Source organism: Cryptomeria japonica, chromosome 5, assembly GCF_030272615.1.
Source record: "Cryptomeria japonica chromosome 5, Sugi_1.0, whole genome shotgun sequence".
In the NCBI taxonomy this organism is placed as follows: Eukaryota; Viridiplantae; Streptophyta; class Pinopsida; order Cupressales; family Cupressaceae; genus Cryptomeria; species Cryptomeria japonica.
The window spans coordinates 676,931,714-676,947,554 of NC_081409.1; the positions used below are offsets into that span (position 1 = coordinate 676,931,714).

At 34.8% G+C, this 15,841-nt stretch overlaps 1 protein-coding gene across 1 annotated transcript; it reads right to left on the reverse strand.

The window, feature by feature from the left end:
* Nucleotides 1-1,067: 1,067 nt before the first annotated feature.
* Nucleotides 1,068-4,871, reverse strand: LOC131079360 (homeobox-leucine zipper protein HOX11). The gene is made up of 4 exons (XM_058017273.2): nucleotides 4,283-4,871; nucleotides 3,782-4,137; nucleotides 1,817-1,896; nucleotides 1,068-1,705 (listed from the first exon to the last, which is right to left on the reverse strand). Exons 1-4 carry the CDS (start codon nucleotides 4,368-4,370, stop codon nucleotides 1,420-1,422), a joined length of 810 nt encoding a protein of 269 aa, XP_057873256.2. The 5' UTR covers nucleotides 4,371-4,871; the 3' UTR covers nucleotides 1,068-1,419.
* Nucleotides 4,872-15,841: the final 10,970 nt, after the last annotated feature.

The window sequence follows — 15,841 nt, forward strand, 5'->3', positions numbered from 1 at the left end:
CATGTGCAAGGTCCCAGACTTGGAGATTGGTTCCATGTTTCACAAGATCGATGAGAATTAGCATTCAATAAGGGTGCAAAATTTTGTGACAACAGAGATCATAAAGTTATAAGCTTTATGAAACCAAAAAAAATGGCTTCCATGTTGAGGGACTAGTTTAAATAATATATGCCACTTGTTAGATACACTATAATGTGTAGGGATATTGATCTATGTGATAAATCAAATAAACTTATGGAAAATAACTTGGATGACAACATAAATCAATCCCCCTACCTATAAAACTCATCAAGTTTTGCTTCTATGAAGAATGGTTATGAAAAAGAATGTGAATAAAATTTTCATATGTAAGGAACATCAAGTGGTCTTAGATTTGTAGTTACTCCATCCACAAGGTTTACTGAAGAGGCAAATAAAACAAGGCCACTAATATAAATTGATTGATCATATAGATCCATAATGTTTCTCTATGGCATCTAGCCATCCAAGTTATGAATGTAGCATCAAGGTGTCAATGTCTTTTCTTAAGAGCTCTCTTGCAAAATGAAAATAATAAATCTAAGAACAAGCAAAAACAAACCCTTAAAAAGTGTCTTCAAATTTTAACACAGTGTACTTGAATTTCAAGTGCCAACTCAAATCTCACATAATTCAATACTTCTTTCAACCTATAATGCTAAGTCCTATAACTTGTAGTGAAAAAAATATGAACCTTAACATGAATTTTTAATCATCTTCTAAATGTGCATAAATGCATTATATCTTACTATAACAAAAAGAAACAATACTTTGAAGAAAAATCAAATGAAATAAAACAAACTTTACTACCCAAGACATGTAAACTTCAGAAATACATATACACCAAAAAAAAAAAAACATAAAACATAATTTAAAATCAGAAATCACAAACCCTATTATTACTTTCAATTTTTTTACTAGCTGAAAATTTATAGTTTCATTCCAGCATTTTTTCTCTAAAACTGAAAAATTTAAGAAATAGAAATGATAAAGCAACTAACAAAACAAAAACATGGTACAGCAAATTAGTTTTCCAAAACTTACTAGAATTTCAAAACAAAGAAACGTTGCTGAACGATTACATTAGCAAAGAAGTACTTCCATTCTATACATTTGTAATTGCATATTGGATATTCTCTCCACAGCAATTGTGTAAGCCACAACAAATCTGAAGCGTTTTCTTCCATATTCAGCAACTTTTATATATGTTTTCATACAAAAGACAACCTCAGAGAAGAGAAAAATCTACGTTTAACTGCATTTCCTAAAGAGTTCACGACGTTCAGAAATCTCATGAAAACCCTAACTGCGAGCAAAAGCTACTCAATAGCTTTTGGGGGTGGTCTCAAAAGAGTCCAATCATACAAATCAAACATGGTTGATGTAGATAAAACGATATAATCAATAAGCCACCGAAGAATGAGAATAGCAAGGATAGAAGTGGGGCTCTTGCAAATTAGTAAAAGGTGTATTCTTATCAGAGGTTATAACTCTTTGACAGGAGGGGCACACTTTTATAGTTGTTGAAGGCAATTGCAGTTTTAGGTACAATGGAGACGCCACTGCAGCACGTTTTAGAGATTTTAGTTCTATTAACTCTTTCTGCAGTCTTCTGTTCTCCTCTGTTAACGACTCATAACACCTCTTTAAGAATTGGCAGTCCACTTCGTTTTGCTTAAGCTTGGTCCTGCAAAGTTGGTGAAATAAATCCAGTTCTTATCAATTTGATCATCATGTTTTATGATACCAGATCTACTGTTGGCATTCAAAGTAAGGACATGGATGGGAGGATTCTTACCTTGCCCTCCTATTTTGGAACCAAACTTCAACTTGTCGAGGACAAAGATTTAGCTGCTTGGCCAAGGTTTGCTTTTGCTTCTGCAGATTAGAAAGACTATTAGGTATTCACAAGAACATAAGAGAACTCTACTTTCACAGCATGTAACCAGAAACTTTACTTTGAATGGAAGTCATTCTATCTCACAATCGAGACTTAAATTTGATGGTTGTATGATTATATTTGATGAAATAAAATGAGAAGTGTGAACGATTGTATTAGATGAAAGAGAAGATTTTGAATAGGTCATCAAAAATAATATAGATGTATATTTAATCTATAATAGACGTTTTTAAAATAAGAATGTCTTAATATTTGAGGAGCAACTTTAAATAGATAACTGTTACAAAAAATACTTGACAAACAAGTGCAATTGTCAAATTTAAACAAAAAATACAAAGATTATTAAAGTGAAATAAGAAGATTAAAATAATTGTACATTTTGAATATAAAATTAATGACAAAAATAAAAAATAAATAAAATTAAGTTGTTAACTAGGATGGTACCTTTGAGTAAATCCTTTCCATTAGGATGGTACTCTAGAGTAAAGTTTCATCTACAATTATTAAAAAAAATGATTACATTTTAAGTGATAAGCCTCACAATCAAGATGCTACATTAAAATATTAAAAAATAGTCACACATTAGAGTAAAGTCTCATGTACAATTATTAAAAATTTAGTCACACTATAAAGTAAAACTTCATAATTACAATGACACTTTAGTGTAGAACATCACAACTAGAGTGGCACCTTAGAGACATTCGTACAATCAAGATCAGTTGAGAGGACATCTTGGAGTAAATGTACCCATTGTTAATCATAACAATTACAAATATTTCTACAACTTAGTATAAAGTATCATACAAAACTATTTTGAAATGCTAGAGTAGAACCTAATAATTAAGGTCGTGTTCCAAAATAAGAATTCATAATAAATATTTTAAAATAACTAGTATCACCTTAGAGTAAATCTTCATGTACAAATGTTAAAAAATACCTAGACTAAAGCCTTACATCCAACTATTTAAAAAATCATTAAAAAAAGTTTACAACCAAGATACTTAAAATTAGTGGTGTACTAAAGTAAATTTTCATTTATAATTGTTCACAAACTACGTATTCAAATAACAAGCCTTACAAGTGGTACCCTATAGAAAATTTCCATATAACTTGTTAAGTTCTTCCAAAGATTGTATCTAAAATAAAACTTCACATGGAAGAGCTTACATGTATGATATGTTGTATTTCCAACTTCAATCATAACAAAATCAACCAAAAGTCGTGTTTTATACGTGTATACTTATATCAATAATTGATTTGTTTCCTTATAGACTAGTGGCCTCATGAATGAATCACAACAAAATATTTTTTGCTTAGCTAACACAACAAGGAATCAACTATTTATATCAACTAACTAACTTCATGCACAATTATATAAAACTTGAATCTAGTATGCATCCTTAAAGTGTTGCTCCATGCTCAACTATTCAAACATTACACCTTAGAATAAAGTTTCAAACATTTTTCATAACTTAATCACAATAACTCAATCCCTTGATTTTGTAACTTGAAAATAAAACCCATACTAATCACAACTTAAATTTGATAATTATTTTAAAACTTTTTACTATATTTTACATTAAGTGTCGAAAATTCTATTAAGACTATAATTTAAAATAAAATGTGTAAAATAGATAACCTACAACTTTCTAAAATAAACTATGTAAAGCAACTTTAAATAGATAACCCTTGCAAAAAACTTTTTCTTGACAGGCATGGTCGACCACTAAAATTTAGCTCTAATAACTATTCAAGTTCTTCCCTAGAGCAATTAGGTCGCTTGAATCCAGGTGCTATGTGAGGACACATCAAACATAAAGATTCATCAAATACTGAAAAATCTCAAGCATAATTCACACTTACTGGATTAAGAGTGCTGTGTTCTTTGAATGTTTCTTCTAAAATAGCAGATTGTTGTTTTGACAGCCTGAGCTTCTTCCTTGTGCCACCGCCCTCCTCATCTTCATCACTAACCCTACAATAACCCTTATCACCCTCAAAATCCTCTGTAACACTCTCTCGCTCTCGTTTTATGCCTACTCCATGGCAGCTTTCCTGGTTTGCGAAGTTGGAATCCACAGGAAAAGACGATATAGTGTTCTTATGGAATGACACCATATTATCAAATTGGGTATCACCATGTTGCTTAGAATAGCAGGAAGCAAGACCTAATTTACTCACATCAATGATATTTTGCCTTGCCATGGCCAATTCTTCATCTGAAATCACACCCCACATCTTAGAATATCATAAATCAAAACTATAATCAAAATCAAGATAATTCTAACATCTTCAGATTAAAAAGTTTATCCAACGCACTGCAGTTTATAAAAATCGACAATCATAACATAATTCCCATGTTACCTGCTGAATTCTTCCCACATGGAGTTGAAGGGCGAATTCTCATTCCTAGACCCAGCTCTGTATCGCATTCCTCATCACCCACATCCATTTTATTCTGTTTTAAACTCTATTTTTATAACACACAACTGGAAAACTAAAAATCTCTGCAACTCCAAACAAAAATAGAGTCACGGATTTCTACCCTTCAAGTTTTGGAGGGAAGTGAGAGGGGTGAAGTGGGGACTATCGAGCATTGATTAGACGACAAGCAATCATGACGATGAAAACCATGGAAGAGAAATCGGCAAGGTGCAGAACTATAAAAGGAAAGAGCAGAAATGTTAAAGGAACATGTTTTATGCAGTGTTTGCACATGGGGGAGATCCAAATTGGAATCCATTGGCCGTGCTAACTAAATGTTCAATTTAATTTACGTGAGAGAGAATATATTTGATTTAACTTATTATCTACCCAAAGGACGGTGATATATGGGAGGCACCTTATGGGCACTGCCACGTTATGAGCTTCAAGAAGATTACTTATTTTCCTGGCCATCCGCCCAAGTGGGCATGTTATCCTGCCGACTCCATGGGAGACAAAAGATAAGACAATACCCATAATCATTGCTTATCATTCTCAATTCTCATCCGCCCTTCCCTGTTCACCACTGTTGATTCCTTTCATTTGTTTCGTCTGTGGAGAATAATTAGGGTTTAGATAAGAAAGGTGTGGCCCTGGAACCTGTGGGGACGATTTCTTCGTTAGGATGAAGCCCACGTGGGTTCTAACCTTGTCTAGAATGGCCAATATTGTTTATTGTATTATGTGATTAGCCCACATGATCGATTGGATAGAAACCCTAGGCCAGACATAACCAAAGGACAGATGGGAAAGCTCTAGAGGGAGAACGTGATGCCCATTATCTAGCATATCTCAAATCTCTCGAGTGTGTGGTGTGGACTTGGGGAATGATAGGTCTCTGGTTTGGGGAATAAATGATCCGGGTCAGGTTGTTCAAGTTTTGGTTGTCATTTAGGTAGTTGTAATCGTGGATTCGATTTTCGATTTATCAATGATGTGAATGAGGGTCCATTTTGTATTACTTATGGTTGAGATGGGGCTCACCTTGTAAAAAGCAATGCTTCAAGTTGATTTAAAATCTTGATTCTTTTTTGATTAAATGGTAAAAAAAGCATTTATGTAAACTAAACCTGAGCGAATCCAATAGAATGCATAAACAAAAGCATGAATTAAGGTAGATTAATAATAATTAAATTAGATCGTGCATTTAATTTTCGATTTGAGAGTGATGTGAATAAGGGTCCATTATGTACCATCTTAGAGGTCGATTTGTTTGGCTTAAATCTCAATTCATTTTTTATTAAAAGGAAAAAAAAAAAAAAATTATGTAAACTAAAGCTAAGTGAATCCAATACGATGCACAAACAAAAGCATGAATTCATTAGACTACTAATTTTTAAATATTCAATTAATAAATTTAGCCTAATCTAATAAGATGTATAAACAAAATCTTAAATTAAGCTAGATTAACCATCAATAGTAACTAAATATTAATTGGTTTAGCCTAATCCAATAAGATGCATAATTTAAGTCGGATTAATAATTGACAATAATTAAATATTTAGTTAATTAGTTCTACCTAATTCAATAAGATGCATAAACATAAGCAAAAAGTAAATTAAATTTATAATTGACAATAATAGAGTATTCAGTTAATTAGTTTAGCCTACTCCAATAAACATAAGCATAAAATATATTAGATTAATAATTCATAGTAATTAAATATTGAGTCAATTAGTTTAGCATAATTCAATAATATGCAAAAACAAAAGCATAAATTAAGTTAGATAAATAATCAATAGTAACTAAATATTGAGTTAATTAGTTTAACCTAATCTAATAAGATGCACAAACATAAGCATAAATTAACCGAGATTAATAATTCATAAAAAGTAAATATTTTGTTAATTAGTTTGGCCTCTTTCAATAAGATGCCTAAACATAACCATAAATTTAGATTAATAATCAAGAGTATTTAAATATTCAATTAATTAACCTAGCTTAATCCAATAAGAAGCATAAATTAAGTTAGATTTGTAGTGTTGTAAATTGTTACCCCTTAAAATTTTACACTCCTTTGTGTGCCCTTGCCTTAGTGTGTTTTCTCCTAGCTCTTATCTAAGCAATTTTTTAGCATTTGTATTGCAAAAATATCATCATATGATCATATGGTGATCTAGGTCTCTGTCTTGAGCCTAAGTGCACCAGAGCCACCCTTGATTCACCACTTTTTGGGAGGTCAAGGATGTTAGGTAGCCTTGACCACTCGACCTTGTCCTAGTGGTCAAGGGAACCTAGTACACTTGCCCCTCCAAAAAGGACACATTTTAAATATTTCGATGCTCGATGCCCACTAGTTGATCCCCAGTCTTGATATTTCAATATGACCATTGGAAGTTGGCCTAATTTACAAAATACCTTAAGAACCCTATACAAGAGCATATTTCATATTTCCTTTTCATACCTACACATTCCAATCAACTCCTAGACAAAGCATTATTGGGGAAATCCTTCAGATGTGAGCATTAAGGAGTAGCAAATTACATCAATCTTCATGCAAGCATGTTTTATGATTGATCTTATTTATGTCTTATCATGTCAAGTTATTGAATCAACACTTGTGGGTCACATTCAAAGAGAATTGCATCATCATCATTGTCAACTACAAGAAGCTTGAAGTATAGAATTCAGTATTTTACTTCAAAGGTTTTTCATTCCAATTTATCTAATTCATTCAAGTGTTAATTTCGGCCTAGGGTTTGACCTAGGAAAACCCTTATCAACAAAACATTTTTTTCCCTCTTGTGTGTGTAGGAAATAGGATCTAAAGGAAACAATTATATATTTAATTAAAGCAAACAAAGGAACACAAAACCAAATTTTATAGAAATTAAAACACTAGGTCAAGATCATGTAGCATTTGCGTCTTCTGCTTTTTCAAAAAAATTTAAAGGAGGTACTCAAAGTGACATCTTAATTCTAATGTTGGCATTCTACACTCTTATGAGAATAGTTGATGTTGTCATTGATGGCAACCAACTGGCAACCAACTAGAAAACATCTATCAACCCATCGGTAGTTACCGGCACCGGCAATAGGCTTCTGCATACATCGGCAGGTACTTCACCAACAGCGGCAATAATGCATACCGACACTCTAGCCGACATGGAATAAACTTTGTTTATTGTTTTATATTGTAATTATCTTTTGGAAAATCCGACATGGCATATTGTAAAAGACTCATATATATGCATAAGATCTTATAGGTCATTTTGTAAGAGAGAGAGGAGATGATAAAAAGGTTAGATGATATTTTGATATAGTTGATAGCGAAGGTTTTTGGTAATAGATTGAGCTTAAACCGATACTGAACCTGACATAGTTGATGTTGATCTAAAGCAGTACATTGTATTGGATTTTGATAATCCATTTTGTAAGTCAGTGAGACTTTTGTTTTGTGATTGAGCGGTAAGCTCTAGGCTGATAGTCTTCCTACATGTCCAGGCCCCTCATTGTAAGTAATATTTATTCATTGGCCAGTGAGTGAATATTGTGGGTCACAAATCCCATCTAGGTTTTTCCCATACCAGGTTTCCTTGTTAAATATCTTATGTTATGGTGTGTTCTCTATGTTGTCTTTGTTATTCTTATTTGCTGCATTAATTCTTATTTGCCGATACACTATTTTGGGATACAAAGTTATTAATAAGTTTAAATATTTTGCTAACCAGTTAGACACTGATTCACGCCCCCCCCCCCCCTCTTAGTGTCTTTAGGAATGTCATTGATTCTAACAATTGGTATCAGAGCCTGGTCCTCTATTTTCAAAAGCCTAACAGCTTGAGGAAGATTTTGACACCAATACAGATGGAGAACTTAAGAAAACAATTGGAAGGAGCTCTTGTAGATTATGATGCAGAGAAATTGAAGAATATGAAACTTGAAGATGATCTGAGGATTGCACAAGAATTCATTAAAGGACTTCAGGAGAACCTTGTTATAGCACAAAATAAAAGAAAAGAACTTCATGAGAAGATGTCGAAAGGTGATGATGAAAAAGAATCTCTCAATGAACTTGCAAACAAGTTGAGATAGGAAAACAGTAATATGAAGAATGAAATTCAAGATATGACTATGAGGTTTTGTAAAGACATTGAAGATAGGAAGAAGAATGAAGAAGATTTGACTAGGAGACTCAATGATGCTAGAAATCAAAATATATGACTTAGTCATGAAAATGATATGTTGAATACAGATCTGATTCACACTGATAAAATCGAGCTTGTGAGACAAAAGGAAATTCTGGAAAATGAGTTGGCTACTACAAATCAACACAAAGAGAAATTCAAGAAAAGTTCAGAGGAGCTTGATGACATGCTGAAAAGTCAGAAACCTAATGGAGATACAAATGGATTTGGATTTGAAGTTGGAGAAAGTTCCAGTACTGCAAACAATCTAGATCAAAACAAACTGGTAAGACAACCTAATGCTTATAATTTTAATGGAAAATATTTCAATTGCAAGAAATATGGTCATAGAGCAAATCAATGTGGATTTAGAAACAATCAGAATATTAATGCACCCATCGATCAATATTCCAAATGCAACAAAGTTGGTCATAATTCAAAAAATTACAGATTGATTGTGAAATGCTATGTTTGTGAAAGATATGGACACCTATCTAATCAATGCAGAACACAAACCGGCGTAGGATATGGAAAGGCTATTCAGAGGAATAATGTGGCTTGTTATGCTTGTAACAAAATTGGTCATATTGCCAAATTTTGTAGAAGCGAGACTTCACCGATGAACAATAAAGGATCCAGTTTGAAAGGCAAAGAAAAGGTAGATGAGGTAAAGCAAGAATTTTTAAAACAATGGATTAGGAAGAGAGATCGGAATGTTGATGAAACTAGCTCTATACCGGTAGAACAGAGTAATCCTCCACCAGCAGGAGATTCTTCATCCAACTAAGAAGTAACCCTTTGGGGGTATTGCAATAAGTTGAAAATCATGTAGATTACCCTCGGTCGATGTGAGAAGATTATTTTCTTCTTTACTAGCAGATGTGTTAATTTTTCACTTAACCGACAAGCATTTAATGCAGTTGGTAAGAGAAATGTCATTAAAAATCAGCTAATTTCCCTCTTTTTGAACTCACCAAGCATTCAAATTAGCAGAGAGCGTGAAAACAGAGCGAAGGCATTCAAGGTGAAGGAGTGGAGTGATTTCTTTCAAGCATTTAGAATACTTTAAGGCAGCTAAAGGTATTTTTCAATGGCTTCTTCTTCTACTCCCGAATTCATTAAAAACCCTACTATTGTGGAAAATGTGAAATGCCCTAGGCCCATATTTAAAATAATTCCCGAAGTAGCTAAGCAAGATGACTCTATAGGGGCATTTTTGAAAATTCCTAAAGGTGTAGCTTTTGCAGAAGACCCTAGGATGTATATACATTGCAATATAGAAGAACTAGGTTCTGAAGAATTGATGAAAATGTATACTAGGGTGATTTGTGATGAAAATAGTGTTGTCAAACCCGAACACAAGATTATAGATGTTAGTTAGATGAGAGGGGGGGGTGAATCAAATAAACTCAAAATTCAATAATCTAATCAAATTCAACCTCGGTAGCACTTACTTGATATGCAACTATGACTGTAAATCATTCAAACTCATAAATAGATAAACTTGAAACAATAAAACACATTTAACACCAGATTTAACGTGGAAACCCAAATAGGGAAAAACCATTGTGGGATTTCGGAGCCACAAGAAAATATACTCTTCTAGAGTATGCTTGGTTAAAAGAAAATCCTATTAAAGATTACAAACACATTGCTAGATGTGACCCAGTTAAGGAATTTCCCTCAGATTTGTTAGAATCTTGCACTTTGTTAGAAGTGACCTTATCAAAGGATTTCAAACACTCATTCAAAATGTTACCTTCCTAGAGGATTTACAAATAAGATTGTTAGGTCCACTGGGTTAAGAGATTTCCTGTCACTTACAAAAATAAATAACAGTAATGAAATATATATGCAACTTCACATCTGAAATGCTAAAGCAGATTCTATGTGCTCAAGATAATCTTGTCATAAGGCTTATTTTTCTCCTTGTTGGGCTTCTCACTCTATTCTTCAAACAGATTTTCAATCTTCTGTACTCGGTTATCACCTCTGTAGCATCACTGTGCTTTCATTTGCTCGCATACTTTGTTCTTCATCTTTTCTTTATTTATAAGCAATTCCTAACCACTTAATCTCCTTAATCACATTTCCCATGATTAATCTTAGCCATCATTTCTTCAAACTTGACTAGGTTCATTGTATCCTTCGAACTAAAATTTTTTTTATCTTGCCTTGAAACTTGTATTCCTTCCTTGGTACTTGTGCTCTATTATAACCGTTCAATTTGTGTTTGTAAAGAGGAAAAATCGAACCCTAGTTGTTCTCCCTCCCCAAGGAGAGAGGAGGTCACTAGGGTTGATGGTTTTCACTTAGGAGAGACTTTACATTCAAAAGAGGGGTTGAAACCCACAAGATCCAATCCCACACAATGCAGGATTGGATTCTAAATGAGTTTCAATGGTTAAGACATCAAGGATACCCTCTTTTGTAAAGAATATAGATAGAATGATTGAACTAGGAATGTATGTAGAAGCAAGAAAGATTCGCTTGTAAACAGAGATAGGGATATGGGATGAAGCTGCGGACCTGGAATTAGTAGTAAAATGTCGAGACGGTGCTGTTCTGCAAGTTTGAGTGAAAGTTGACGGGATGATGGCACCCGGCGTGCACATGGTCCTCCGAAAAATCCACGCAACAAAGGGGGACCTGTTCGTCTCTGCACAAGGATTCCAGATCTTCAATTACAGCCGTGTACCTGCAACCTACACACAAAAAAGAGAGGACGATTGGGGGGTTAGGGATTAGGGGTTTGCCTTTAGGTCAAACCCTAGTTTTGGAATTAACCAAGAAATGAGAATGTTGTAAATGTAAATGTTTGTAATGTAAACAAGTACTGATACCTTGTTGTAAGAATGTTTGTATTCTTACATGTGAAGGTGTAATGTATGTTATGTGTTATGTGTTGTAAGTGATCTCCTCTTCAATGGTTGAATCCTTGTCTTGAATGCAACACCTAGCCTTGAATGGAGACTTAGAATGCTCAATTGCTTGAAGGAATACTTGAATGCTTGAATGTTTGAATGTTTGAATATCGCTTTCGCCTCTTGCTCTTATTTCCTTCCTCCCTTTCTAGGAGAGGAAAAGTAGTTTATATACTTGTCAATTAGGGTTGAGAGACTGATTTTCCCAACCTTAGGCCGACCTAGAAACAATATTTTCCAATTTCCAAACTTCAAGACCCGATGCCCAAAAGGAGACCGGGCCCAAAATAGGGCCAGGGACCAGGGCGCTAGGCGCCATGGTCCTGGGGGACTAGGGCACTGGGCACCCTAGTCCTGAAGGACCAGGGTGTTGGGCACCATGGTCCCACCTCCCAAGACAGCAGGGTGCAAGGAGGGATCATGCCAAGGTGCAGAAAAATGCAGTTCTTGATGTCACAAGCAGGTTTCGGGGTCTCCATTCAAGTTCAACGTTGCGCCGCCATAGTGAAGACCCAAATGCAGTTGAAATTGCAAGTGTCACAATTTTAGGACACTACATTTAGCCCCCACTTTAGCAGGAGTATAAGCTACGCTCATACTTCTGGTAAAGTACAAGGAAACAACATTGAAAAGCTTTCACCACGTCAAGGAGGCAAGATACACCAAGCCCCCAGTGGACTAAGGATCTTCCGACTTCGATTGACAAAGTAAAAGGGAAGATCACGAGGGAGAACCATGACTATCAGTAGTAAGGTTCCCTCACTATGAGTCATGCAAGAAAGATATCAAAAATTTTCAAGGCAAAGCTAAATTCGCCAAGAAATTTTGAAGTATCTTGAAAAGATATGAATGGGATGTATGCCCCCCTACGTTAAAGCGATCGCACATGCCTCATCGGGGGTGATTGCTTTAAGGTAGTGATACATATAAGAAATGAGAAAGGAGCACGTTATCACAAGGATTTAGCCCCCAAGTGTGAGATAAGCCCAAGGATAATAGACACAAAACACAAAGCACAAGGTGGCTTCGCTTTCCTCGGGGTCAGTATGTTGTATGATAATTCATGTATATCATATGTATGTATGCATAATTGTTCTTCATTCCCGAATCAAGGAAGGTCACCTAGAAGAAGGGAACACATGTGTCTTTTGAGTCAACATGAGAGAGACCAAAAGAGATCTCAATGCTTTGCATCGTCCTCAAGTAGACAAAACTAAGGACAAAAAATAGAAGAATGAGAATAACACATAGAAGAAGTAACAAAAGAGATCAAGAGAGGAGGAGAGAGTCTACTATGCTAATGAAACTAATCTAGCACGTCATCTACCCCCCAATCTTGCTGATCAATATTTCGGGAAGGTAGGAAACATGCTAGAGGAGGAACATCCAACATAGTAGATGGAGCTATCACAAGATCCAAACAAGGGCTATGTTCATGTTCCGAGCCACGTTGTTCTTGTCTAGGAGCTAGGATAAGTGCTTTAGAAAATTCGTTAGATAAATGGTTATCAACATCAACATATTCATATTCACTATCAAAATGAAGAGGAGTAACATTTTCATCATGAATAACATTTTCATCTATATCATCATCAAGATTTATAAAAATAGGATCTTTAACTTGCACAGGATCAAGACCATCATGCATCTTATGTTTAGGAGATTTCACCTCAATCTTCGGCTGAGGAGAAAATGGAATAATACTGGCTGAAGGTGTTTTTGGGGATTGCAAAGTTTGAGAAGCAGCTGCCTGAGCTCTAAGATGACACTTTCGTCGGCGTTCATGTGCAGAACGATTTCGTCTAGTCTTAGTAAGAAGTTGAGAAGATTGAGGAGGAGGAATGTTCTCATCCTTTTCACTTGGGTGGTTAGGTTGTGGTCTATTAGGTTGAATAATAGGAGAAGAGGAAGGTCTCTTCTCTCCATAAGAGGAAGGAGGAGGAACTGCTCCATATAAGGGAGAAATATTTGGTTTAGGAAGGAGACCAAGTCCATCATGACGAGGAGGTATAGGTCTACTTTTAGGAAGTTTATTAGTCATAGGCATAGTCACATTCATAGGGATGGGTTGGGAATCTTCTTGAGGAAAGACATTAGTTTTATCTTTCAAAGGAAGAACTTCCTTGTCAAGAATGATAGGAATATCAAGTTTGGGTGTTCTAGGTTCACTTAGAGATAGGATCATATCTTTTTTCCACCTTTGATAAGATTTAAAAAGATGATCACTTCGTAGAGGAAGAGATTGGAATTGTTTAGGCCAAAAGTAATCAATAGGAATGCTAGAAGTTCTTTCAGCTGGTTTAAAGAGGCTATGATTGACAGTAACAACTTCACCATTATGGGGAAATTTCAAACACTTGTGAATAGGAGAAGCAATAGCTTTCATGGAAGATAGCCAAGGATAGCCTAGCTTCACACGAAATTGTTCGGATGATGGAATAATAGCAAAGCTCACATCAAGGGATTTGTTATGGACCTCAATAGGTAATGTAATAGAACCAATTGTAGGAGAAGAAAATGCATCAAATAATTTCACAACCACATTTGTTTCATCATAGATCACTTGATTCAATTGCAAAGTAAAAAGAAATTCTTCAGTAATGCTATTAACCATACAAGAAGGATCAATAAGCACTCCACGGTAAGGTGTATTCTTGACTTTTGCAACTATATATAAAGGACCATCAAGTGCTCTGATAGTTTCAAAGGAATCAAAGGTGATGGAAGGTTCTTTAGGGATTTTCTAGCTGCTCTACAAAGTTAAGCACATTCGGAGTCATAGACACAAGATCATCAGGTGAAACAGAGGAATCATTAGTATCAATCCCATTAGAGGTATGAGAAGTCAATGGATCAGTAAAAATCTTAAGATTTTGGTTAGGAGGAGTTACAGATGTGTTGCCTTTATCATTCACACCAAAAACAGAGATAGTATTATTATCAATCAAATCTTGAATTTTACCCTTTAAAGCAAAACATTTTTCAGTATCATGCCCAGGATGACGATGAAATTGACAAAAAAATTTGTTATCAAAATAGGGTGAATTAATCTTTGCAGGATCTATTTGCCTTATAGGAGGAAGAGTAAGCACATTTTGTTCCAATAACTTATTCATAATACTATGCAATGATTCATTCAAAGGAGTAAACTTTCTTTCTTTCTTGAAAAACTTAGAAATAGGAGGCACACCTGATGCTGCATTCACATTGTTGTTGATGATGTTTTCATTGAATTTAATGGACTCTCTGTTCGGTTTAAACTTCCCAAATGGTTGTTGACTACTATCACCCTTATCACTCGGAGCCATAGGATTTGCTTGTTCCATTTGACTCACAGTCAGTTGATAATTGTGAAGAGTTGCGCACAACTGGTGGAAAGAAGTAAACTCAGAAAACAGAAGTTTTTCTCTAATATCTTTTTGTAAATTAGAAATAAAGATTCTTTGAATGTCATTGTCAGGTACTGGAAAAGAAATTTAAGCATACAAATGCTTATATCTACCAATGAAATCAGTCACTTTTTCTTTAACACCTTGTTTACAATGCATTAAATCAATCAAAGTAACTTTAGGACTTATATTGTTTTGAAATTGTTGAATAAAAGCAATTGCAAGTTGTTCGAAAGAAGTAATAGAATAGGAAGGCAACGAGCAATACCATTGTATGGCTTTATCTCTTAATGTTCTAGTAAACAATTTTGCAAGCAACCTTTGGTCATAAGCAAAATCAGTACATATTGTTTGAAAGGTCTTAACATGTGTTAGAGGGTCACCCATACCATTATAAAGCTCCAAATGCGGAATTTCAACATGTTTAGGGGGAATAGCTTGAACAATGTCAAGAGAAAGTGGGCTCGCAACATCAAATGTGGGCACACTAAACTTAGATTGATTCATAGAGGCAATTTGTTGCTGCAAAGAAGAGACAGTTTGTGCAAGATTGTTAATAGTCGCTTCAGTCAAAGAGTTCATATTAGATGTGTTAGATTGTGATGGAGGTATTATGTTATTGAAAGAAGGTATTGATTGAGAGTAAGGTGGTGGGACACTATGATAGTTAGTCATAGGAGATGATTGGAAAGGAGGAACATTACAAGGAGGAATGGAATGGTTAAATGAATTGCCCCCTTGCGTCATGTTCATTTGTGGAGATGTAATAGGGACACTCATTGAAGGAATGAATGAAGAAGTCGGATTGAATGAAGGAAGAGGGTTGATTGAAGAAGAGGGATTGCCCCCATGACTGGTGATCATAGGCAAAATGTCTTGTATTGAAGTAGTCATTATGTTTGATGTAAAAGTAGGTATACTAGCAATAGGAGTTGTCAAAGGAATAGAATGATTAACTTGAGTAGGAGGTTGTGTATAACCTAAAGTTTCGGCACAACT

Bases quoted from the DNA above. Each gene is read 5' to 3' on its own strand.
- LOC131079360 (XM_058017273.2), bottom strand. From the start codon at position 4,370: ATGGATGTGGGTGATGAGGAATGCGATACAGAGCTGGGTCTAGGAATG. The intron at 1,897-3,781 runs GTAAGTGTGAAT...TCTAATCTGCAG, and splicing joins AACACAGCACTCTTAATCCA to AAGCAAAAGCAAACCTTGGC. The intron at 1,706-1,816 runs GTAAGAATCCTC...CCAACTTTGCAG, and splicing joins TTCCAAAATAGGAGGGCAAG to GACCAAGCTTAAGCAAAACG.